This window comes from Podarcis melisellensis, assembly GCF_964234715.1.
Source record: "Podarcis melisellensis genome assembly, chromosome: 8".
In the NCBI taxonomy this organism is placed as follows: domain Eukaryota; kingdom Metazoa; phylum Chordata; class Lepidosauria; order Squamata; family Lacertidae; genus Podarcis; species Podarcis melisellensis.
In genome coordinates, this window is record NC_138540.1 from 63116382 (window position 1) to 63142619 (window position 26238).

General features: G+C 45.6%; 1 protein-coding gene across 1 annotated transcript; it reads left to right on the top strand.

The window, feature by feature from the left end:
- The first annotated feature begins 1008 nt into the window (after positions 1 to 1008).
- Positions 1009 to 25648, top strand: ELOA (elongin A). The gene is made up of 11 exons (XM_081921444.1): positions 1009 to 1136; positions 7609 to 7665; positions 8115 to 8233; positions 10614 to 11820; positions 14245 to 14359; positions 15991 to 16146; positions 17498 to 17595; positions 20249 to 20429; positions 20904 to 21015; positions 21942 to 22099; positions 22364 to 25648. Exons 1-11 carry the CDS (start codon positions 1065 to 1067, stop codon positions 22423 to 22425), a joined length of 2337 nt encoding a protein of 778 aa, XP_081777570.1. The 5' UTR covers positions 1009 to 1064; the 3' UTR covers positions 22426 to 25648.
- Positions 25649 to 26238: the final 590 nt, after the last annotated feature.

Here is a 26238-nt window from a genome sequence, read left to right on the forward strand (position 1 = left end):
AGGGGTGGGTGGGTGGTAGATCCACTTTTGAATAGGAAATGAGGTCGTCTACTGCTATGCAATGGGAAAAAAGAGTATGTATGAGAGTAGGGGTCTGGATAGGGCCCCATTGTCAGCACTAGGCTGAGAGCTCCCTAAATGGTTCTGGCCCTGTAGAGACAGTTTTGTTTGCTCCTGATGCTTTGGGGGGGGGGGAGGGATCCCCAAGAATGGATTAGGATGGAGAAAAGGCTGATATGCAACAAATTCTCAGTTGATAACAGATGGAGGTTCCTGGAAGTGAGGCATCTAATCATAGCCTGCATTTTTATCAAGGCTTATATTTTGATCAGGATCTGTATTTTAAAATGAGCTTAAAGATTTTCAAATGTTATATTTATTTGTTGTCAGACAAATAAATTATTATTTTAATTTCTCTATTGCTGCGTTGAATATTTCATTCCAGCTAAGCGTTAACCACAAGCAGGGTGCTACAGAAGCATTTCCCACAAATTGCAGTGGAAAAAAGACTTTTAAAACAAAATACCACCCCATTAAAAGTATATTTTATAGTAATTTCCTTATTTGAGCTATTTATTCAGTAAAGCTGAAATCCTGGGGTGCTCATACTATGTGAAAAGGCACGAAAAACCTCAGCGACCGACTCCAGGCTTAGAACATATGAGGAGAGTAGGTTCTTGCCAGCACGTAAGATGGCGGCTGCACCTCAGCAAGGAAACTTCTTGCCCTTCTCCAAGATGAGAGGGTTCCAACCCGTTATCTCTTCAGCTGTTTTTCGAGCTTCGCCCTGATCCGAGATGGCGATTTTTGTCCCTCTCTACCTTTCTCGGTTTCGAAGCAACTTGCCAGCTCCTAAGATGGCGGAGCCGACCTATGGAAGAGAACGGCTTACTGGCCCTTCTTTTGACCAGCGTCTCCTTTTTTTGCCCGGAGCAAACATGGCGGCGCGAAAAAAAAGGAAGCGAGGGAGTAAAGGTTCGGAAGGAGGGAAGCCCCGAGTCCTCCTGGGTAGACGGTGAAGCAGCAGCCACTTCCGCCGAGGAGAGGCCTCGCCAGCAGTAAAAATGGCGGAGTCGGTGCTAGAAGTTGTAGGGAAGCTGCAGTCGCGGCTCACGGGCAGTTCAGAGCCCAAGAAGGTAAAGGACCCCCTGAAGGGGAGGGCGAAGCAAAGGTGGCGGGTGGGTCCTCTGGTAGCCGAATGGTTTGGGGAACGCTGGCTAACTGGGTGGACAAAGAGGGGGCCCCGCTTGTAAGGGCCACACAGCGAAGGAGACGAGAACTGGGGAGGGGTCCTTGAGAAGGAGGTGGGGGGCGACTCGGAGGAGGTCGGTGGGATGTGGCGGGGTGGCTCCCTAGTATGGATCCAGGTGATCTGGAGTAAGGGATCCCACCCCCTACTCAAATTATGAATTTGGGGCAGGCTTGGACTTTTTCACACCGGGAAGAGGGAAAGACCAAGAGATCCAACGTCTCTTTTTCAAAGTGGGGTGGCAATCAGCAGAGCTCCGTTTCCAAGGGCATGTACCTTAACGTGCCTTAAGTTATTCTACGCCTCCCCCCTCCCCGCGCCGCCCCACGACACCCCGGTTGAACTCTGCAAGGAGGGCTCCGTTCTCAAGCCCCGTTTCCAGTGTGTTCCTTGAACCCCCTTTTCAGTGTGTGCTGATGAATGGTGTGCGGGGTTGTCGCTATGAAAGGGTCGATCTGTCAAATAAAATCATCATATGTGCAGTGTAAAGAAGAAAGCGGGGAGGTTGTTGGGTTTACCCCCACATCGAGCGGGTTGCTGGAGATATCTGAAGCAAGGCAGTCCTCAAAATTTTATAAACCCCTCTGCACAAATGTGGAATTATAACCACCCTTTGATTTTGTAGTTGCAACTACTTTAGGTGTGCTGACCAAAAAGTAGAATATATCCCTATTAATTTTAAACAGTGCTTTTTTTCCTGGGGGGACGCAGGGAAACGCTTATCCCTAAACATTTTGTGAATCTAAGTTTGGCTTCATTGAAGGAAAATGAGAGTACCCCTAAACATTTTTAAAGAAAAAAGCACTGATTTTAACCATCATGTTTACATGCATCCCCAAAATGGTTAAAGTGTGCAAAGAGGCAACTAAGCTAAGCTAAGTGATTTTCATTATGTGCTGATTGGGGATGTAAAGTGGGGGGGGGGCAGGCATGGGATATGGTGAGTGACTCTGTGAATAATTTAGAGGAAAGGGCTGGATTTCTTTTTACTGGACTCATAAAAGAGGGTTATTCTGGCAAATCAATATAACTTTGGTGTCTGCTGAATACCTCATCATGTCTTTGCATTGAACTGATTTAAAATAAGGTTACGGGAGAGATCAGATGCATTGCACTCCATGTACTGGAGCACATTAAGTGCTAGGGGGAAAGCACCATATCTCTGGTGCACAGCATCAAACCACGAAGTGAAATCAACTTTGTATCTAGAAGTGCTTCCTGTATTTTATGGGTTTTAGGTTTGCTTAGCAATGTGAGTTACATTTTTACCTAGAGATTCCTTAAAATCAGATGGCCCTGCTCCTTGGGAATTCTGGGAACTACAGTACTATAGGCTTGGGGTTTCAAACCAGGTCAAAATGCTTTTTGATTTATATGTAAAATGTTATTTTTTTAAAAGTGCCTGGTTCTTGCAACAATTTATAAAAAAAAATTCATAGGTGTGAAAAGGAGAGTTCCAACGCACCCCCCCAGCTTAATTCTTATTAATCTACATGTCCACAAGTATGCTTTTTGTATCATCTGCTCTGTATCATTTGTGAGAGGGGGTGGGAAATGGCATGCACAGCTAGAATCTGGTGTCTGCCCTATAAAATATTGGCTTCTGCTTAAATAAAAATGTGAAAGTCCTAGACCTACTCATTAGAGGGTGGGTACCGATCGTCCAAAATGGCAGCTTATCATAGTGTACCTGTTACCATGTGAGACATCAGGGTGGTCTGTAATATCCAGGCAAATGCTAAGGAGTGTGTGCCTTTTCCTGTTTTGTTGACTTTCTGAATGGGTGCAGATGTTTGGCCAAGGTCTTGTCATACAGGCAACTAGTTGTGCCATATGGCAGCATGTGTACCATGATAGCTGATACCACTTGGTAAAAGGACCGTCTGTGTTCACCCTTCATCTGAAAAATTCTGTGAGCTTTGTCTAGGGCAAAGTCCAGAAACCAGTAATATAAGCTTCTTGGGAAGAATTTCCACTGGAAAAGCAAAATCAAATAATTTTGCTGCTTTTAGCAAAAACTTGATTTTATTCTTGCAACAGTTTTTCTAGTTGAGTCTTCATAAATCATCAAGGTGAGAGGACTGCAATTTAGAAAGAAAGGGACTTACATACTCATGTAGATCAGTGTTGAACAATCTCGGGTCTCCAGACATTACAACTCTCGTCATCCCTGGCTAGCTTAGTCAATGGGCAAGAATGATGGGAGTTTTAGTACAATATCTTGGGACCCAAGTTTGAAGAACACTGTGCTGAACTACATGGTCCTGAGGCTCCTAGGTGGGGATTTTATTGAAATAATTTCTTCTTTGCCTTTTAGCCAATAAGGCTTCCAGAGCAGTTAGAAAAACCAGTAGTAAGTGGTTCACTGCCCTCAGGCTTATGACACATGAGGAAAAAGGGGCAGGAGGGCACTCTTTCTCATTCCTCTCAAATGCTAACACCTCAAGCAGACCCTTGCCTCTCCTCCCCCTGCCCCATGAGGCTTTATGTCTGTTGTCCAGGAGATAGGGATTTTGCATGTTTTATAAAACCCAGGGAAGTGTTGTTGGAATAGAACTCACACCAGCCCTTAGTTGGTGATCAGGGCTGATGGGAATTGTAGTTCAAAAACATCTGGAAGGCCACCCCTGCTATAAATCCTCTTTTCTATTGCCCTTTTGTTGTTGTTTCACCTGTATTAAATCCCCACCCATACTTTATTCTCATACTTTTCTTTTTAAATAAGCTGTTTGTATGCCTTTATTCTTCACTCTACCAGATTTTGCGTAACTGAAACTCTAATTTTGGGCTTAGCATAAATGATTACACAGTTTGTAGTTTTATTTTTGCTTCCAGACAGTTTTCAAAGATGTGGATTTCTCTTTTGGGCGAAAGGCTGAAGTGGCAAGGTGGCAAAAAGGACTGAAGACTCCGGAGATGGGTGTTCTTTGGCCAGTCCGGGCTTGTAGGTGCACTGTGGCCAGGGGGAAGGAAACGGGGGTCGGAGAATGGCCCTGTTCTACCTCCGTGTCTGATCCTTTATGAAGCATTTTCTATTTGTTTCCTTACATGCCCCCCCTTTTTCTGTTTTGGAGCCATGCTGTTAGCTGCAGGTCTAAATGCTAGACACCAGACTGACACCAGACATGCTTGACCTGCTGCAGAACACATGCAGCCCTGGCTGCAAATAAAAGTCTGAAAGGAGTTTGATCTCTAACTGAAATTTTGCCATTGAGCCTCTAATCCAGGGTTGGGCAAGTGCATTCGTCTATGTGGATGGCTCAGAAAATGTCGCTCAGTGATCTGAGTTGCAGAAGTTCTTTACGGCTTGTGAAACATTTTGCCTGACTCTGGGCTTTTGCTTCCAGACTGGTTTCTGGAAGAGGTAGTGCTCTGGCTTTAGCCAAGGGGGCTGTAAAGGGGAAGATAGGAAGTTGACTTATATGAAGTCAGACCACTGGTCCATCTAGCTTAGTGTCATCCATACCTATTGGCAGCTGCTCTTTGGTTTCAGGCAGGGAGTCTCTCCCCCTTCTACCTGGAGATACTGGGGAATGTTCTGTGTGCAAAGCGGATGTTCTCCCACTGAGCCAGGGCCCTTCCCTTAAACAAAGATAGCGTGCACTAGTGGCAACACCAATGTTTTCTTTTTTGCTTTGTTAGTTTGGTCTTCTTTCTGAAGAGAGGCAGAGAGAGAGAGGTTGACCAGCTGCAGGAGAGAAAAGGAGCAGATATCTGGCTGCACCCAGAGTAAATAATTTGGCACGGCACATTTTAACTCGTGCAGCTCTTCTCTAGACCATCTATAAACAAAACTGCAATAAAAGAACAAATGACAAGACAATTGGATGGGCTCCCTTTGTAGTTTAGATCCATTCAATAAGCGAGTTTGTACAATTATCCTGTTAAAATATCTTCGGATTGTAACCAGTGTTGGTCCGACTCGGAGTAGATCCATTGCAAATAATGGACATGGCTAATACATTAATTTCCATGGGTCTACTGTGAACATAACTTACAACCCCCTTGCTGAAGAAAGAGCAGTGCCACATTGGCCCAAATGAGACTCTGCACCTTTGAGGCCACGTCTCCCTTTTGCTTTTAGACTTGGCAGATGGGAAGGAGGTGGGCGGAATTTTTCTCAAAACAGTTGTGTAAAACAAGAGATTTGGATAGATGCTGCTTTTTCACCCACGAAAAGGCACTCTCCCCTTGGAAGAATTCCCTCTGCTCCACAATTGTTATAAATACAGGAGCCTTGCCTTTGGGGAAGGGCTGTAGCTTAGAAGCAGAGCATCTGCCTTTCCTGCAGGACACCCCAGGTTCAATCCCTGCCCCCCAGCAGCCTTAGCTGGGCAAAAATAGCCTGGCTTCAGTTATCCATTCTACGGTAACCTTCAGGTTAGACTACTGCATGGGATTGCCTTCAAAGATTGCATGGAAATTATTAGTGGTTGGTGGGGCATAAATAGAATATATTCGTGGCATTGTATACAGTGTTAGTCTTCCTCAGAGTAGCCCATTGAGGTTACTGACCTTACTAGGCACCACACAGTTTGAGTCATAGAATCATAGAAGTGTAGAGTGAGGAGGGACACAAGGGTCATCTAGCCTAACCCGCTGCAATGCTGGAGCCACAGCAAGAGCATCCATGATAGATAGTGCTTGATTCAAGATGGTGCAGCCCTCAGTAGGTCTCCTATCTGTCTGTCTGTCTGTCTGTCTGTCTGTCTGTCTGTCTATCATCTATCTATCTATCTATCTATCTATCTATCTATCTATCTATCTCACCCTTACTCCAAAAGCAGCCCATGGCGGCAAACAAAGCTGCAAAACAACACACTTAAAGATAAGTAAAAAAAGAAACAACCCGTCAGAGACTCCATCAGCAATGCATACTGTCCTTGAGGTTGGCCCAGAAGCTGCAGCTGGTGCAGAAATTGGCAAGTTGACTATTTGGGGCAAACTATCACCACCGTGTTTCACTGCTGCTGAAAGAATTGCTCTGGCTGCCAGTTTGCCAGCAAGCTTAAGTTCAAGGTACTAGTGTGCAAAGCCCAGTACAGCTTGGGACCAGGGTGCCTGAAAGATAGTCTCGCCCCTTCTGCACCCAGCCACTGGGTTCTGCAGGAGAGGGCCTCCTGTGGATACTGTCTTATTAGGAGGTCCATTGAGCATGATAGAATTCCTTCCAATACATACTAAGACAGGCACCGACTATGTTGACTTTTTGGTGCCTACTGAAGACATTCTTCTTTCAGCAACTCTTTTAAGTGGAGATCTTTATCCCAGCCTATGACCACATTGGAACTGTTTTTATATGTGGATTTTTTTAAATGTTCTATACATATGGAACTGGGTTTCCCCCCTCACACACACACTTTTTTTGTTTTACAGCTGTAACTCTTTTATTTAATTTTTATTTGTATTAATTTATTGTTGCTACCTTTCCTGGGACCTTGTGGTAGAAGGTGGATTGATTAAATAAATAAATAAGAGCATAGAAAAACATTTTTTAAATAGTTGCATGTCCTCATGGCTAACAATTTCAAGGTTGCCGAGAACAGTATTTTTCAGCCATCAGATGCCTGCTTAAACAGGAATACGCTCAAACTTTTCCTGAAACTTAATAATGCGGGGAGATGGGCATGCCTCACCAGGGAGGGCATTCCACAAATTGGAGAACCACCACCAAAAAGGCCCTGTCACCAGTCAGTGGCAACCGGGCAGCATCTAATGGTGATACTGCCACCAAGGTCTCAACTGCCAATCATCGGCTCCAAGATGGTTGATATTGTGGGAAGGTGCTCTTTTAGGTACCTGGGTCCTCAGCCAGTTAGGGCTTTGTATGCTAGTACAGACATCTTGAATTGGGCCAGGTAGCTCCTGGGCAGGCTGTGCAGTACATTTGGGACCAGTGGCACATGGTCCTTCCCACCAGCTTTGCAGCTGTATTTTGCACTAGCTGCAGCATCTGGGCCACCTAAACAGGTCTGGTGTTGGTAACTCCTTGACTCTGCCAGCTTCTGGTCCTGGCCATGCTGCCTTTGCAGACAAGCCACAGCAGTGGAGGGTTAAAGTCAGAGTGGCACCTGCCTTATGAGATGCTAGGAAGCTTCCTGTGCTCCAGTAATTCAAATGATAGGAGAGCTGCAATGGGGCTGCCTTTTGCTGAATCTTCAGGATTCCTTGTTCTGCATCGTTTGCCCACAAAAGGTGTGAGTATTCTTGTTCAGCAGGACTTAATTTCCCTCTGTGTGGCTGCCATCATAGAAGCTGGATGGATTTGTTTTCTTGTGCCCTTCCTGCTTTGCTGCTGCCAAATGGAACTCCCTTTGATTGGCGGACACCTCATTCACTTTTCATTTTTGTCTCTGCAGCTGATGAAGAGTTTGAAGCGGCTTTCAGAGTTGCCTATTACGGTTGATATCCTTCTGGTAAGACCTCTTTTGATAACAGCACTTCTTATTCCCAGATATGCAGTGCATCACTGAGGGTATGAACCACCTTTAGGATTAAACAGGTGGAAGCCAAAATGAGCTCCGGTGGCTTTTTGTCTGACCCTTAGCATCATTCCTAATCTCAAGGATTCTCACAAAAACCCAGTATTTTCGCCCAAATTGAGAACCAAGCAAAGGATTCTTTCATATTTTATTTTGGGTGGGGTTTTTATTTGGTTGTGTTCTGATGTTTTTAATTTAACTGTTTTGGGCTCCCTTTGGAGAGTGAAAGGTGGGGTAAAAATAAACGAGCTTTATTTTATGTTCTTGGGGGGATTGGACATGTTACCTGCCAGGATGAGACTGGATATACACAAACCTAAAAGAAATACACATTGGCAATCAATGATGGTTAAAACTTGAGGTTTTCTGTATCCCTTCTGCAGGAGACTGGAGTGGGGAAAACTGTGAACGGTTTACGGAAACACGAACAGGTTGGAGAGTTTGCCAAGAATTTGGTGGCAAGGTGGAAAAAGCTAGTGCCAGTCCCACAGGAAGTGGAACGGTAAGCCAGACATCCCCTAATTCTGTTCTTTGATGACCTTTTATACCAGATGACATCTGGGGACTTGTAATTCATCAGCTGAAGTCATTTCATACCTCAGAATAATTTGAAAGATTCCCACATTTCTTGCATTGATTGTGGCTGACCAGGTAGGGACCAAGTAAGCAAGCCTATAGCAGTGTGGGATAGAGTCCAGGAATCCCTGCTGTTTTGGGGTACTTGGTGGTACAGCACATTCTTGGGGTGTAGAGTTTCCTGGCTCAATCTCTAACATCTCCGGGTAGCACTGGGAAAGGAGCTTCTCTATTGGAAACCCTGGAGAGGTGCTAACTTTGGGTTATAGCCAATGTTAGTCCTACTCAAAGTAGACTCATAGAAATTAATAGGCATGACTAACTTAGGTTTATTAATTTCCATGGGTCTAATTCTTGATTATCACCCGTTCTGTGTAGTGACAATATGAACTTGGTACAAGGCAGCTTCCTTTGTTCCATAGCACAGGGGATTCTGGTTTATCTCTGATCTGCCTTGTAAGCATTAGGAAGGTTAGAAGGGGCCTGTTGGATTAGGCCACTCTAGCACAGCATCCTGTTTTTGCGGTGGCCAATCAGATGCCTATGGGAAGACTGCAAGAAGAACCCAAGTGCAATCCACCCTTCGACTTTCCAGAAATGTCAGAAGCATACTGCCTTCAATACTGGAGGGTTGTTCATAGCGACCGACAGCTTTATCCTCAATGAATTTGTCTGAATGCTTTTTAAAACCATTCAAGTTGGCCCCCACTACATCTTATGGTAGTGAATTCCATACTTCTAACTTTGTGCTGTGTCTAGAAGTACTTCCTTTTGTCTGTCCTGATTCTTCCAACATTTGGCTCCTCTGCATGGCCCTGAGTTCTAGAACCGGGTGACTGGGAGAGAGAAATGTCTCTCTGTCCATTTCCCCAACACCATGAATAGTTTGTCCACTCTGGTGTTTCTCTCCCTTTTGATCATTCATATAATTCCTTGCTGGCATTGTAGTGAAACATACATGCCACTCTTACAGGAAAGCTTTTAGAGAACTTCAGTGCAAATATGCTTTTAGTTGGAAGGCAGGCTATAATATATTTTTTAATGGATACCTTCCCTCAGAAGAACAACCCTCCCGTTACAAGTATTTCTGCAGGAATTGGTGATCTGGGCATGACTCCTGATTAGAAGGACACAGTGGGTTATATCTCCCCACCAGGAATGCTTGAATGGTCCAGTTGCACCCATTCTAGAGGCAGGCAGCAGAATTGTCCACCTCTAAGTGATGCTGCATAGCTATATGAGACTTACCCAGAGGGATAGTAGGCATCTTCCTCAGAGGCCATGTAATCTGTTGAATCTGCATTGTGTGCGGTCAAATAATCTGTTGTTCCCAGTCCAGAATTGGGTCACAGCAGGAATAGCCCACCTCCAGGAGAGACTGGCTGAGAGTTGGCACGGGCATTTTCATGTAGAGATAGCAGCAGGAAACTTCTTCCATGTGATGGCCCCTTTGGGCTCCTTGGAGTCTTTAATTACTATTTTTATTTTTATCGTGGCTCGTTGACCGCTTTCTCCTAGCAGTAAGAATTACTAGCCTAGCTGCTGCTGGCGGACAAAGAACAGGCACTGAGAACTGCTGGAAACAAAGGCAAAGTTGACTGACCTCCTCTCCCTTATGCTCAAGGAGGGCAGTGACTAAGTTTGTGAGAGTGAGACTGTAACTGTAACTCAAACCCCAGAGAGTTGCACCATCTGTGTTGCCTTTTCCTGTGCATTGTATGTGATCATGGAACCTGGGTGCCATTTTTTTTGGCCCTTTTGAATGATGACTGTAGAACACCAGTTTAAGCAAACATGTTCACTTGCATTTTGACTTCTTCTGCATTATCTCAAATGACATAGTCTGTACTTGGACTGTTGGCATGTGAGAAAGTAAATAAGGGACTGTCGAGGTGAAGGAAGAGATACGTTGTACTTCTTGAGTGCAGGGATATTTTATAGACACACGTGGAAATGTGCAAGCTCCATCTTCAGCCATAAGGACTAGAAACTTGGCCTCAAAAAATCTCCAGCATTCTGTCGATCGTAGAACTGGAATGGGGAGCCTCTGGCATTCCCAATGCTGTTGGACTGCAACTCCCATCACCCTTGGCTATGTTGGCTGGGGCTGATGGGAGTCATACTCGAGCAGTGCTTGGAGGGCTGGAGGTTCCCCACTCTTGTTGCAGAGGCACTGAAGTCAATAGTCTTGGCTGCATTCTTTTTCTACCTCAGTAAAGGGAGGGAGGCCAACCTCAGAAGTAACTTAATGCTTTGATGTCAGGTTTTTCTGATCTACTACTACTTTCCTTTTCTATTTTGCAAAGACCTAACCTCGAACCTGTAGAGCGCAGCTATGACCGAAGCATCTCTAGGAAACGGCAAAGGGAACCTTCCCCCAAAGAGGATGAAGAGGTTGACCAGGACTACACAGAGGCGTACCAGCCTTCCTGCAGCCAGTCGTACGAGCCAGACAATGGGGCAAAAAAGCCCAAGAGATATTATGAGCCCGAAAAAGCCCATGAGACGTTGAGCTATGGTGTTCCAGAGGACAGGACGTGGGGCAGAGAGTCCCCGGCTCTCTCCTCCGACCAGGAATGCTCTGACTATGGACATGTAGCCTCGCCCGAGCCTAGTGATAGCCCTCAGGACCTGTACATGGACCTCTGTAGAGCTGAGGACCAGGAAAGGGAGCAGAAGTCCCTTAATCGGAAGTCCAATAAGGGCCATGGCTTTCAGGACAGGCAAGAGGGAAGCCAGAGTAGGAGCTTCAGTGACTCCCAGGAGAAAGCCAGCTTGGGTCGCAGCAAAGAGCACAAGTCTTCTCACAAGGAGAAGCTGCGGCTGGAGGCCAAGGGGGAGGAGAAAGGGCCTGCTTTTAGCCCGGAGAGGCTGCTAAAGGCTTCCTCCAAAGAGCCCCTGCGAGACTCTTCTATGGTGGGGGGCAGCAAGGAGAGGCTGAAGGCCTTGGACGGCACCAAGCGAGAGAAGAAGAGAGAAGGCGGCAGCAGTAGCAAGAAGGAGAAGCCACACGTGGACTTGGAGGAAACGCTGGACAACCACTTGAGGAAGCAAAAGCACCAGGACTCTGAGAGAGTCAAGCCAGAGAAGGTGAAGCTGGGCAGCCTGGAGGCCTTGCCTGGAGATCGGGAGAAGCGCAAGCCAGAAGGCGATCCCTCCAAGAGCAAGGAGAAGAAGGTTTCGGGCAGCTCCAAGAACTTGGAGGGCAAAGCCAGGGCCTCCGAGTCAAACAAGAGACCAGCCAACTTCTCTCCTCCAAACGATGGGGAGGGAGACGCAGAGGATGAGTACGAGAAGCCGAAGATGTCCTTTGAGTCCTACCTGAGTTATGACCAGCCGCAGAAGAAGAAGAAGAAGAACGTGGTGAAGCCCACGGCTCCCGTCCCAGACAAAGACAAAGGGCACAGCAAGCAGAACGGATCCAAGTCCAGCACCAAGAGCTCCGACACGAGCAGGAAGACACACAAGCAGGCCAGCGAGAAGAAGCAGTCGGGGGCTTCCAAAGCGAAAAAGGTGAGCGCGATGTTTTGGGGATACATTGCGCCTTCTCCCCTTGAGGGTTCACTTGCTCCTAAGTGCCTTTTCCAATAAGGAAAGGGGAGATGGCAGGTAGAGAGCATCCACAAAGGCAGCAAAGAGGTGGACCTGCCTCATGGCATGGCAGCTCTGGAGGAGGTTCTCTGGGTTGCAAGGGAACTGGAGTAGCATTCTAGGGTGCTGCTGTTCATTTCAACGAGACCTGTGCAGAGACAGTCTCCTCACCTTATTAATGAGGAGGAGAGGGGAGACCATTTATCTTGGGGTGGTTCTGCATGTGCTCCATCTGTTTGTGAAATATGGTCTCTCTTATCTTTGTGGTCTAGCACCTTCTGGGCAGCCCAGGACCTCCATACATACTGCCCAGGCTTGCACCCCAGAGAGGTCACCGGTGCTGCAAATGCAGCAAAAACAATGTGGGAGGAAGCAGTGCAGTGCAGTTACATCTTGAACATTTTACTTTATTCTTGATGTTTTATTAAAAGGTGTAGCTCGCCTCTTTTTATTTCTATTTAGCTGTGGGAGCGGCCTCAGCTCATTGGCAGAGCTTTTGCCTTGAACCCAGAAGGTCCTGGGTTCAATCCTCAGCACCTCTAAGTAGGGCGAAGAAGGACTCTTGCCTGGGACTCTGGATAGTCGCTGCCAGTCAGTGTAGACAATGCCAAGCTAGATAGGCCCATGGTCATTGGTCTGACTCAGTATAAAGCAGCTCCCTAAGTTCCCTATGTCTTCTTGGTGACTCCAGCCTCTGATAAACTTACTAAAAAGCAACTGTTGGAGATTTGATTTCTCCTTTGCAGCATAATTGCAAGGGGTGCAGGGCTTGTGACACCTCTGCTCCTCAATGCCTCAGGGCATCTTGCTCTCTGTTTTGCTCCTGTGGATTCTGAACTCCCCAAATTCTGAATTAATGAGAAAGAACTGCTCTCTGCTTAGGAAATACAGTTTGGTACCTGATCTAGCTTCAGCACACTGAGGGGCAAGCTAGCTTTAGTAAATCAGAAGGAGGATAGAACTTCTTTGTGGAACAGTGCTATGAGAATAAGGAAGACTATCCATGGAAATGGGATCTGCCTTGTCTTCATCCCAGACTTATTCACATGCAATGATGATCCATGGTTAGTGGATAATTGCATGTATGGGGAGCCTTTGGCCCTCCAGATGTTGTTGAATTACAATTCTCAGCTGCCCCAGCAAACATAGCCAACAGCAAGGATGATGAGAGTTGTGGTCGAACAACATCTGGAAGGCCACAGATTCCCCGGCCCGGCCTGCACAGTGCCACCTCCCTCACCCTGAAAATGGCTCATCAGCATTGTGTAAAGCTTGCTTAACTTCTGTATTCTTGGGGCCGCTATATTCTCCAGGCACTAATCCACAGAGACCAGAGCAAGCCAACCTGTTGGGCAATGAAATAAAATGGACGCTGTCTAACAGCGATGGCTTCAGGTGTATGGAGTGCATGAACTGGCATGGCATAAGGTCATGGGGGCTGGGCAGAGCACTGCCGAATAAAAATGCCTCCCACGAGATCTCCTTGAGTGGCAGCACTGGCAGGGAAATACATGTCTGGGTAGGACTTGCTGTATCTTTCCTTTGAAGAAAATTTCAAACAAAACATTTTACTGCACTTTTATTTTAAAATACGTGTTGCACTGATGACAATCTCTGTTGCTGGTTTTATTCCATGTTAGATTTTCTTTTCATACTGTATTTTATGTTTATAATTTTTACTTGTAAACCACCCAGAGGACTGTAGTCATTAGCTGGTATATAAATATTGGAAATAAACAAGCAACTCTCTTTGGCCTCAACTTGAACTGAAAAGAAGACTAAGTGCATGTGATTGTATTTGCTCTCCTTTCTAGTGGCGGAAGGGAGGTGATCATAGGTCACTGGTAGTGAATGTGCTTTGCATGCTGGGAATCCCTAGTTCAGTTCCTGGCATCTCCAATTAAATGGATCGAGTAGTAGGTGATGTAAAGAAAAATACCCCTTATGTCTGAGACTCTGAAGAGCTGCTGATAAGTTAGTATAGACCAAGGGTGGGGAGCCTCAGGGCCAAATCTGGCCTTGGAACCCTCCCTCAGTCCACACCCTTTACAGGCTGCTGCCAGTCAGTGTAGACAATACTGAGCTAAATGGACCAGTGGTCTGATTCAGTATGGTTGCTTCTATTTGGAGGGCAGAGAGAACTGCCATTAGGCAACCAGGCAGACAAGTGTTTGCTCTCTCGCCACTCCTGCCCACCAGCCGTCTTCCTTCAGGACATCCATGGGCCACAAATGACTGTGTGAGAAGAAAGGCTGGTAAATATTCTTGTGGATTAGCAACACTTTCATGAACTTTATTTTGCAGAGCTGCCTTAGCTTAAACACTTTATTTTCTCCTCTATTCCAGATGATCATTGACGTGGTGCCAACGCTTCCTGACATCCCCTTGCCCCCAATCCAGGCCAACTACCGCCCTCTTCCTACAATTGAATCGATGCCCCTTCCCCAGCCAAAAAGGAAAGGTAACTTCTGAGCTAAGAACAGGATGGAATCTGCTTGAGAAAATCCTTTCTAAGACTAGTGGGACAGCTCCATTCTTTTAAAACCATCAACAACGAAACCCCTATTAGAATGTAAAAAGCAGGTGCTGAAAATAACCAATATAGAGAGTATTGGAGGAATCTTACCTTCCAAAGGCTTTGGAATAGAAATGCACCATAGCTCTTCCCCCAAGGCTTCTAAAGAGCTCAGCATGCAGTCCTCCTGGGGAAGGAGGTTTCACACCTGGGTGCCACTGCTGGAAAGGCACTGCCCTGACTTGCTCTCAAAGGGTGTAGAGAATGGTGTCATGTGAAGATCTTAATGTACAGCAGGGGTGGAGAATGTGTGGCACTCCAGATATTGGATTCCCAGCTCCCATAAACTGGCTGTGGGTGATGAAGGTTGGAGTCTCACAGCATCTGGAGTGCCACATGTTCACTAACCGTGATACATTAGGGAAAGGTGCACTCAGGTACCTTGGACCTTAGCCCTCCGATATGCCTGCTGGATTGAGAAATAGATGAACTCAAAGTTTAAGTCATTAGGATCTTGTGGAAAAGGTATGCCCCTCTGAACATGCTTGGAGATCAATTCTTGACCTCTGTTTGGCTTTGAAATGCAGGCATGGATTTCACTTCATTGATCTGTGATTCAGTTTGTGGAAGCTTATTTCCACTTCTGTCAGTATTTTGCCATGCAGCATGCTCCTTGTTTTCTGTGTTGCTTTTGGTTGCCTGGTATAGAGAACCATCATTCAAAAGCTCTTTGCTTCTCAGTCATTTTAGTCATTATGATATTAGTGGAAGAAGGGCTGGAGCTCGGTGGTAGAGAATCTGCTTTACATGCAGAAGGTTCTAGATTCAATCTGTGGCATCTTCAGGTAGGGCTTGGAAAAGACTCTTTTCTGAAATGCCGGAGAGCCACTGCCAATCTAGCACTGAGTATGAGGCAGCTTTGTATGTTCTTCACACCAAGACTCTGAAATCATAGGATAATAATAATTCACAGTTATGTAGTTATAATAATAGTAATTAAGAGAACTTATAAACCACATCTTGGGATCAGAATGGCATGTGTTCCATCAATTTAAAGTGAATTACTATTAAAAACAGTTCATTGTCATGTTATGGGAGCCATGTCTATTAAAAAAGAACTAGACAAATTAATGGATGATAGGTCTGTCGACTCCTAGAAAACCAGTGGCCCTCCAGATGCTGCTGCACTGCAGCTCCCATAATTCCAGACCGCTGACTATGCCAGCAGAGGCTGATGGGAAATGCAGTCTACTGACATCTAGAACACCACTGGTTTCCCATCCCTGTAATAAATCATGGCGATTGCTATGTGGAATCTTCCAGGTTCATCAGCATACCCGTGTTCTTGATTCAGGAGCTGTCAGCTTTCCAGTGGCAGCTTTTGGACCAGGGCTGGAGATGGAGTGGTATCTAAGCCAGATCGTTGACCTTCTGCAATGAGGCAGCAGGCCTTCTTGGGAAGGACTCAGCAAGCCACCTGAGCTTTGCATTGTATTTACCTAAACTCTGTACTGGATCCTGAGAACTGACAGTGACTTTTTTCTCTGCTTTTATCTCACTTTCCTCCTGTCCCTCAGTACTGTCCTCACCCACAGAGGAAGACGAGGCTGGCTTCACAGGACGCAGGCTGAATTCCAAGATGCAGGTGTACTCAGGCTCAAAGACTGCCTACCTCCCAAAGATGATGTCTCTGTATGAGCAATGCATCAGGGTACTCAGCAATAATATTGACTGTGAGTATTTGCCAGCTGGGCTCCTTTAACATAAAGGGGTGGGTTTTGCAGGGAGGAGGTTGGGGCCTCTGGCTGGCTGAGAAAAACTGCCATTTCTGGTTCCCCATGTTGACTGAGTATTTCTAGTGGGGGAGGGGAGGGCTGCTTAGGCCTTCTCCACAGCTCCTCACCCTTGACTTCCTTCTGCCCCACCTCAATGTAACCATGTTTATTTCCTGGCTCAAATGCTGGAGACCCTCTGTCAGGGTAGGCAATATATACAGCATATATATTTCATTTATTTATCCCAGCTTTCCTGCAAGGAGCTCAATGTAGTGTGCATAGCAACTCCCTCCCTCCTTTATCCTCACAACAACCTTGTGGGGTAGGTTAGGCTGAGAGTAAGTGACTGGCCTGAGGTCACCCAGTGAGCTTCATGGACAAGTGGGGATATGAACCCTGGTCTCTCAGATCTGTTCTGACTCAATCTAAAGCAGTTTCCTGTGCTCCTATTGGCTTGCCGTAGCAGCCACTCTAAATTGTCAATGCCAGGCATATGTGGCTTTCACTAGAGACATGCAAGGCTACAGGAACGTCCTTATTTGTATTCATAGAGTCATGACCAACAGCAACTTTCACTTTAATTATTGGAAGTTCTCTCTGCCTGTTGCTCTGGCTCCCCCGCCGCCTGCCTCTGTGTCAAGATCCTCCTGCTCATTCAGTGATGGGGAACTTGTGGTCCTTCAGATGTTGATGGACTACAATTCCCATCATCCTTGATGCTAGTTGGGAATTGGAGTCTATAACAACACCTGGAGGCCTATTGGTTCCCCATCCCTGTGCTAAATAGTGGTTTGAAATAGAAGTAGGACGTCTCTCCATGACCTTTTTTTGTTCACTTTCTTTGTTATCCTCCTGCTTTGCCTTCCTCAAACCCTTCTTTATATGGTCTCTCAAAGCTCCACTGGGAGAATATTCACACCCCACTCTCCCGGTAAACACTCCTGATGTGTGTGCCCCTCTACGCCAGTTTCAAGCACCCCTTTCTACATATTTGTCGGTTGCCACCAATGGGCTCCGTGACTGGTTTATGTTCAAAGCGGTCTAGGTCTTCCTTCTGCTTACTGCCCCCTCCCCAGCTGGGTAATGGCCTGCGGGGAACATTTGTTATGATCTATTTCTGCCTTTGTCAGCCCTTCAGATGTTTTGGAATACAGCTCCCAGCCCACAATAGCTGTGGCATTCTCACGCGCCCCTGAGTTTCAGAAGGTGCTACAGTGGCCTGTGCTCTATAGCGAGTCGAATCAGTTGGGTCGTTGACTGCTCTTGGGGGCGTTTTCGTGGATCTGATGGGTCGCCTTCTCTCTTACAGCAATCTATGAAGTAGGTGGTGTCCCTTTCTCTGTGCTGGAGCCTGTCTTGGAGAGATGCACCCCGGAGCAACTGTACCGCATTGAGGACTGCAATCACGTGAGTGTTATGAGATGGTGTGGGAGAGTCGGGGGCAAGAAGTGTTTGCATCTGTTGCTGCTGCTGTTCCATTACCAGCTGCGATTAGTGTGTGTTAGTGGAGGCTGGTCCATTAGGGGAAGTGTCACGCTGCCCCATCAGCCTCTGCCTGCCCTCATCCAGCCCTCACTTGCTTATCTTCTTACTTGCAACCAGTCTAGGGTAGCACTAGCTGTCTGCTTCCTTCTCCTTAGCCTCAATGTTGCCCTTATAGAGTTCAGCAGGGAGGGAGATGGAGACAAAACAAGAATCACTTGGCTCTGGCTTCACCTACTGTTGTTCTCCCTGCCTTCTGCCCTATTGGTCCCAATAGGCACTAGCTTCCACTTCCTTATTCAGCCGTGCCCCCAGCTGCCAGTGCTTTACTGCCTTCTGCAGTAATGAAAGGCAGCCCCATTTACTTACATTGGGGGCACAAAAGGGTGACTTGAACCTGCCCCTGGTTATCCCATGCATTAGGAAACAAGACTGCTCCTTCCTCTCTGTGTAGTTTTGTATCCTGGATTTGTTTCCTGGGATCTGCAACGAATTTTTGCAGCACAGAATGTTCCTGTTCAGGTGCCGGCCAGTAAGCCATGTCCATCTGTAGGATATTCCTTTCTCCTTCAGCCAAACTTGCAGAGTCAGCATTCCATGCCACAGAGCATGCTCATTTCTCACTGGTCGTTTTTATGAGGGGTTTCCATCCCTCCCCACCAATATTAGTATATACTAATATTAGCATGATGAGTTCTTCCATTTATCTGGGTCTTTCTTCCAATAAGCTCAGGCCAACGTAAGTGGCTCACTTCTCTCCCCCCTCCCATTTTGACCTCACAACAATCCAGTGAGGTAGGTTAGACTGATGATTACTTAGTAAGGGATTTGAACCCAGGTCTTCCCAGGCCCCCTCTGACACTCCTTAGCCTTCCCCAACCTGCTGTACTCCAGAAGACTTGGACTTCCAACTCCATCAGTTCTAGCCAGCACTCTAATGGTCAGGGATTTTTGGAGTTTTAGTCTGGTAACATGTGGGTTACCAGGTTGAAGAAGGCTGCTCACAGCGTTCTGTGCATGGGTTCCCAGCCACCCTCTCAGGAAAGGTGGCCTTGGAGCTGAGAAGGGAGAGCAAATCCTTTCCCATGGGGTAAGGGGGAGAGGATGTCGGGTCTCCCTCCTTTAGTATCAACGTGCTCCATGGTCAAGATTGATAGGGCAGCTGTTGTGTCTTATCTATAAAATGCTTACTCATCTGACGCTCCCACAGGAAAGCTGACAAAACATAAACGCTGTTAATTGCAGTTAGCCACAGTCTTGTCTGCTGCTTTTCCAACATGCAAAAATAGTTTGGTTTAAAACTGTTTAAAAAGGCAAAACTAAGTTTAAAACTAAATTTAAAGGCTTAAAAACTACTGAGCTATAAATCTAGCTGCCGTTTCCGTCCTCAGCTGGAGCCAGAAGGCTGCTCTTAATCATTATGTTGTGTTTGCTCAACATTGGCCAAAGTGGTGTCCTAGTTGGACAGGATGCAACTGATTTCACCCGTATGAAAATTATCTGACTTACGCCAAAGACACACCATCCCTTGCTTTACCAACCTTACTAAGGGTGTAAATCATTAACTACTTAACGTTTATGTCCAGTATTGAATACAATGAGCCTGATTGCTTTTCAGGAAAAGGGTCAGTTGAGCTACATCTGTGTTTAATAGTAACATTTTAGTTCGGAACTCATAGCTTCAAAGTTGGGTAATGCTGGCCAGCATTTCTGGCACCGAGATCAAATTCTGATGTGAAACTTGAAGTTCTAGCTGTTTAGGCTTCCTAATTCAGATTTTGAATTACAAAAGCGATCAGCCTCTTGGTTTTTCCCCCTTTGTTGATGGCTTTAAAAAAAGGCAGCACAGATTTATCCAGTGTGCATGTGTGTTTCCTCCTTAAGGCAGCAAGCACTTTGTTAAATGTCATACCAGTTATGTTTTGATGAGAAACCTTAATACAACTTTCCCCAATCTGGTGCCCTCCAGACATTTTGGAGTGCCACTACCACCATCCCTGACTGCTTGCAGTGCTGGATGGGGCTGGTAGAAATTGTAACCTAAAGCATCAGGAAGGCATTAGTTTGGGGTGGGCTGCTTTCATAGTACCTGTGGGTTTTGCTACCTTCCCACAAGGCAGAATCTCTTAGAGCTCAGCTGGATTAGGGTTCCCTAGACGGCGATGGAGCGGATGCTGCGTTTTTCATTCTGAGTTGTGCTCAGTAGAGGGAATTAGATCTTGGTTAGAGCAGCGCAGGTTGGTCAGCAGCTGTTGCTGCTCTAAATGAGCCTCGGGGGTATAAACAGAGGTGAAAAAAGAGAGAGGTGTCACATGTTTTTGGAGAGCGAAAAAACACACTCAAGAGCCCTTTAATTTATGCTCCAAGGGGGAATGAAATGCAGCCTCCCCAGACAACCAGGAGGCAGGTGGTACAAGTGATCTCTCAAGAGCAGTGCAGAGAGCTCTGCCTTTAGAAAAGCAGTTCCAAGTGGATGTGTAGAGAATTAATTTAATCCCCCGCGGTGTTTGTCCAATGTTTTGCCTTCTGTCTTTCCCATTTGCTGGGCTCAAGCCTTTTCTCTGCTCATGGCCTGCAGGTTTTAATCGAGGACACAGATCAGTTGTGGCACAATCACTGCCTTCGCGACTTCAAGAAGGAGAAGCCAGAGGAGTTTGAGTCGTGGCGGGAGATGTACTTGCGCCTGCACGATGCCCGAGAGCAGCGGCTGCTGATGTTGACCAAAAACATCCAGTCGGCTCATGCCAATAAGCCCAAAGGTAGAATGTGAAGGCCTGGGATTTGAGGGGGAAAGGCTAGCCATTTGCTTATGAAACTGAAAGGAAGTGTGGATGACAACGGCCAACTTAAAAATAAAATAAAAAATAGTCCTGCCCTTTTGACTTCAGCAGTAGTAGCTTAGGTGGACAGAAATTTAGCATCAAGCCTGGAAACAATGAGAAGGAAAATCTGGCTTATTTACTTTCATTTGTGAATGGTTTCTTGTGAAACATATTTAAATGATTTAGCAATTTTAAAAAGTCAACTAGTAAAACCTATATAAAATCATTTCATACATTAAAAAAAAATGATTTAAACAATTTCATACATCTGCTTGATGTTGGGAGAAAGCCTCTCCCTGCTCCATGAGTGGCTTGAGGCCATGAGCAGGGAGAGTGGGGTGGATATATGGGTTTTCCTTGCAAAGCGCTTTTTGTTTAACCTGATCCTTCTCCATTTGCTCACCCTTTTAGGCAGAGTAGCCAAGATGGCTTTCGTCAATTCAGTGGCCAAGCCGCCCCGGGATGTGCTGAGACGGCAAGCAAAATTTGGGACTGGAGGAGCTGCAGTCCCAGAGAAAATCAAGTGAGTCTGAAACCACATAGTCACTTTTTTTTGTAATGTTGAGGAGAAGAGGACTTGGGGGTGTTTTGCACTTTATCAACCAGTGGGTTTCTGGCAGCTCACTTTGACACATTCCAGCATTTTCCCTATACAGTCCAATAAAGTTACAATTCCACATTTGCTGAGATGCCGTTGTGGTTCTCCTTAGGATCTCACTGGGTATGGCGTTGTCTTTTAACCGTATTGGGTTCTGATTGCCAAAGAATCACAAGTGGGAAGTGTTGCTGTTGCCCTCAGGTCCTGTTTTAGGGCTTTGGGTTGACCACTGTGCAAACAGAATGCTGGGCAAGATGACTGCTATTCCCGGATCCAGCAGGGATTCAGGAAAAGTTCCAAGCAGCTTACAAGATGTGTACTTTTCATTCCTCACCTCCATTTTGGCCCATTGTGGCTGTTCTGGTGTTTGCAGAAGCTGATGATTCCTTGAGCCTAGCAGGGCCCAGACTAACAAGAGACAATTTGTAGGGAGAGGGAGCAAGCATCTGTGAGGCTGAAGTGTACAGTTTTGATTGTTTTTTGCTTTCACATAGCAAGTATGATGGCTGGGGCTGAAAGGAGTTGTGTTACAAAACATCTGGAGGTTACTAGGTTGGAGAAGATTGCTCAAGACGGTTCAGATTTAGCAGTGGTGCTATAATACCTTCTCTTCCATTCATTGTTAGTCTGGTGTCTTTTTTAATCCTTGCAACCTCCCTGTGAGGGATGTTAGGCTGAGAAAAAGAGAGCTTCCACTCTCCCTGGTTCTAAACTGACACCCTCTCGTCTACATTCTTCCAGCTTAAACTCAGCTTAAACTCAGAGTGATTGAAATTGCCTCACTTATTCAGGCAGCAGTGTGATTTCTTGGGTGCACGCAGAGCAACCTTGTGTCTTTTCTCTCTGTCTAGGATCAAACCAGTGTACTTCACGCCAGCTAAAAGCAGCACTGTTCACACAGAAGAGGAACAGTCCTACGATGGACCCAGCACTAGCAGCGGCCACTCAGGGCCGTCCCTGGGCAGTGCCTCCTCTGCTGGCTATGACTCCAGGAAGCCTCCTGTGAAGAGTAAGTAAGGCAAATGTGGGAATGCAGCTTTCTCTAGGGGTTATGCTCTGCTTGAACTCTTAGCTGTTGGTATACATTGTAATACAGCCCGGGAACAATGCTGGAGCTGTAGGGCATCTTGGTTTAAAGGGCTAGAATCTTACTTTAAACATCAATTTGGGGGTTCTGTATTCCAGAGGCACTAATTGGAATCGGATCAAGCACATTCTTGCACTAGATGGTCTCAACTTTCCTTTTCTCTCTGTCTTTATTGTGTTGTTTCAGAGATTGCACCTATGATGGCGAAGACGATTAAAGAGTTCAAAAACCGATTTTCTCGGAGATAAAGACACCCATGCCTGAGCGAGAAGGGAATTATTCTCCTCCTCTTTTGATAGAAGCAGTGCTTAATGGGAAAACAGGGAGGGGTTGGGGTGGCTAGGAATCCCCCCAAGCCCAATTTTAAGACCAACAGCACAGTATTGTTCAAAGCAGCCCTCCAGTTCCTTCCTCTGCTCCTACAACCTGGTCTGTTCACCCAGCGTTTTTTAAAATGTGAAGTCTTGGCACTTGCTGAGATAAGAAGGTCCACAAACTGTTGCTCTTCCTTCAGTCTCTTTCTCTGAACTCCAGAATGGAAAGGAATACCTTCTTCCTCTACCTACAGTGTTCTTTTCTCAGTCCCAATATGTATGGATCTTGATCTCTCCTAGCATCCAGTTTGGAGAGTTCTTTTTTGCTGGTACTGTTACGAACAAAGGCCTTTACTTGTGACTGTGGCAGCCACTGCTGCTTCTCAAACCCCGTTTGGAATCCCAGAGCCCTAGATCCACTCCATGGTTTTGCCAGCCCTCTATCAAATCATCCCTGGTGCAGCATGTTCTTATCCCCTGAATTCTTAAATCCCCATTTTCCCTCTTATCCCTAAAACTCTCATGCCAGATATGTGTTGATTAGGCCTTTCTACATATGGACACAAAACAGTCCCTGCCCCTGCCTTTTCTCCCTTCTCTTCATTTGGCAAAAAACACATGATAAAGCTCTTCCACTTCTTCCTCTTCCTTTTAAACTCATAGGAAAAACAGCACAGGATCTGAGAAGAGGAGCCTCAGGAGGGGAGAGAAAATGGCAGGTTGCAGAAATCTAAATTTAAAGCAGTCTGATGAATTGGAGACTGATCTCTGCTTTTGAAAGCCAAATTTATTTTTTAAAATGAATAGTGATGTTTAAGGTTTTGTGTCCCTGCTCCTAACACCTCTCTTGGTGGGTTTGGGGGTGTTGTTCTAAAACCCACTTCCAGTTTTTGGTCAGACTGTTTTCTGACTTTTTTAAAAAAAATAATGATGACAACAACTGGCACTTTAATCAGTTCCCTGCAAGGAACTTTGGGAGAGATGCATGGAGTAGCTTTACAGCCTGTCTTCGTTTTCACATTGAGCTTCTAGATGGGAAGATGATGAAACTTCTTTCGCCCAAGAATCTTGGACGGCACCTAATCTTAGAAGGAGCTCCAGGCAAAAGATGCAGGTGTTTTGTCTACCTTGAAGCGGCAGCTTGTGCAACTGAGTAGAATCTGGACCTGCATTTTCCCCATGCAAGAGGCCAAGGGAGAAAATCCACTGGGAGTTACATCTTTCTTGTCTGTCTGAGGAGTTTGAGGCATCTGTACTTTTGGGGGCCTGCTTTTTCAGCAGCTGGAGGGAGCACAGGCTTTAACTATTATTTATGGTGATGGGGGTTGTTGGTTGAGCAGGTCTGAATCAGTTTTGGGAGACTTGACGGTGTGTTTTTCTGGTTGCCAAGGCTGCATGAAGTTCGGCTAGGGGGTTTATGAAGGAGCCTAGCCTTTCCTGATCACGTGAAAGTGGAAGACGGGAATCTCTTTCTTCAGTGGTTTTTCAGCCTCGCTCTTGTAAACTCAGGCCTTGCAAGGATGTTCCACAGTTTGACTGACACTCGGTGGTGTTAACCGAATTGCAGCAGCTGAAGAAGGCCTGCTTACCTTTAAAAAAACCCTGCTGCTAATTCCTCAATGCTTGGGGCTCGATGGGACCTATGAGCTGTGTGCCATGCAGGGTTTGAAAACCTTCTTGATGTTCTCTTCAAGCTGAAAAAAGCACCCCAATGTCCCTCGAAGTTCCAGTTTTATACACATGCACACATACATACACACACATGAAAATTTTAATGATGATGGTGTTCGAAAACGGGACTCTTGGTCTCTCTCATGCTGTTTGGAGCTGATTAAAGTTCCGCGGAAGCTTTAATGACATCGTGTAGCATTTCAAGGTGTGTTGTGATGTTGAAAAAAAGAAAAGAAAATCATGCTCCTTTTTGCTTTTTGCTGTACTTCATTTTGCTGTATTAATTTAGTTTATTATATAGATAAATCTTCTGCCAACTGTTGTACTTAATGTATTTTCTCCTTGTAATAATTGGGATCGGTGGTGTGAATGGGGGGGGAAATTGAAGAATTATCAATCACTGAGGAAAGAGCATTTGACCCTGGAAAATATCCCTTCTGTTAGCCACAAAGAGTAAAGGAAACGTGGGTGGTTTCCCTCTTTTTACTAACCAAGGAAGCATCTGAGGAATTGTATATTTGAAATGGTCAGCTGGCTGTAGCCCCTCCCACCTTGCAGTGTGTGATATCACTAGTCTGCAACAGCCCTGGTGTAGGAGAAAGCTCCATAGTGTACAACACACAATAAGTTATGGCGGGGGGGCGGTGACTGTGGCAGCCACTGGACCGGAATGATGTGATATCAGGCTTGCTTGACTGGAAAATGGGCAGTTGGGTGGGCTAGTTCTGTGAGATCAGGGTTTGCCCCTTAATTTCTGGTTGTTGCTATTGCCATCTTGTTGGTAGAGATGAGTGTCTGGATGATACTTGCTGCTGCTATCAGCTATGCCATTGGGTGTATTCCACCACTGAAACTGAGCCATCGAGTATATTCCACCCTTTGTGTCTAATCTGAGACTTCAGCTGTCTTATCAGTATTACGGACTAGTTAGGTGGCATTGTCCGATGAAAGTTGCAGTGCAAATACTGTGACATCTAGCTCAGTGATACTGGAACAAATTTTCTCAAATAGGAAAAGCGGACCCAATGGAGAATGAACTAGCACATTGTCATATCCCTCTATTTTACAGGTGGGCTTTTTCTCCAGCCAGATGCTAGATCAGTTTGGCTTAAAAAGCATTTTTTTAAGCTTTTCAGTACCTGGGTGATACACAAACAATCTTGTGCGGAATAAAATGACCCCAATTCTGATTCTTCTTTGGGCTTCCCACACATTTTAAAATGGGTACAATTTTCAGAGCTATTCTCCATGCAAAGGAATTGAATGAAAGTGCCCTTCCTCCCCTTTCTTTCTTTCTTCCTTTTTTTTTTTTGCATCCTACAAGGAAAAGGTAATGCTGAATTGCATTTGTCTTTTGTTTCCCACAGCTGTAAATAACAGTTTTCTATTTTACTTTTTTGTGGTAACTATATGGAGATGAATATTTTAACTAGATAAGTTATATGAAAGGAAGAAAATTGTGTCTCAATAAAAGCCAAACACTGGACATTTGTGTCTGTCTGTTCTGCGTTGTTTGTTGAGGTGTATGCTTTGTTTGCTGGGACCTGGGAGTCCAACAACATGTGGAAGGCCACAGATCACCCATGCTTGCCACAAGGCAATAATTTCCAAACGTGTCCACAGGGCCATTGTAAATGCCATGAAAGTATGGCGGGTGGACTACTAAGAATAAATGAAATAACTCAAGGATTCTGTGAGTTCAAGATCACAACCTGCATATGTGTCTTGGTTGTGGCATGTGGCAATTCTATCGTGTCTACATGTAAAGCAGAGCTTTCCAAACGGTGTCCACATTAGTGTGTCGTATGAACACTCTCTGTACTCCTGCCGGAGCTGGAAAGGGGTTAATTTAACCTCTGGTTTGCTAGTAAAACTGAATTGCTGTGTTGTGAAATGATGGATGTCTAAAAAGTGTCACCAACATGAAAAGTTTGGAAAGCTCTGTATAAAGTGTGTGACTTGGTTTTAGGAGACACTGTCTATGGCCAAGTAATGGCACATGAATGTCACTTATACCTCAGTTACTTACTGACACTTGATATTTGTACATTTAAGACTCATATTGCTGTTGGGGTT

Coding starts and splice junctions, on each gene's coding strand:
- ELOA (XM_081921444.1), top strand. CDS start 1,065: ATGGCGGAGTCGGTGCTAGAAGTTGTAGGGAAGCTGCAGTCGCGGCTC. Junction 11,821..14,244: donor GGGCTTCCAAAGCGAAAAAG/GTGAGCGCGATG, acceptor CCTCTATTCCAG/ATGATCATTGACGTGGTGCC. Junction 16,147..17,497: donor ACTCAGCAATAATATTGACT/GTGAGTATTTGC, acceptor TCTCTCTTACAG/CAATCTATGAAGTAGGTGGT.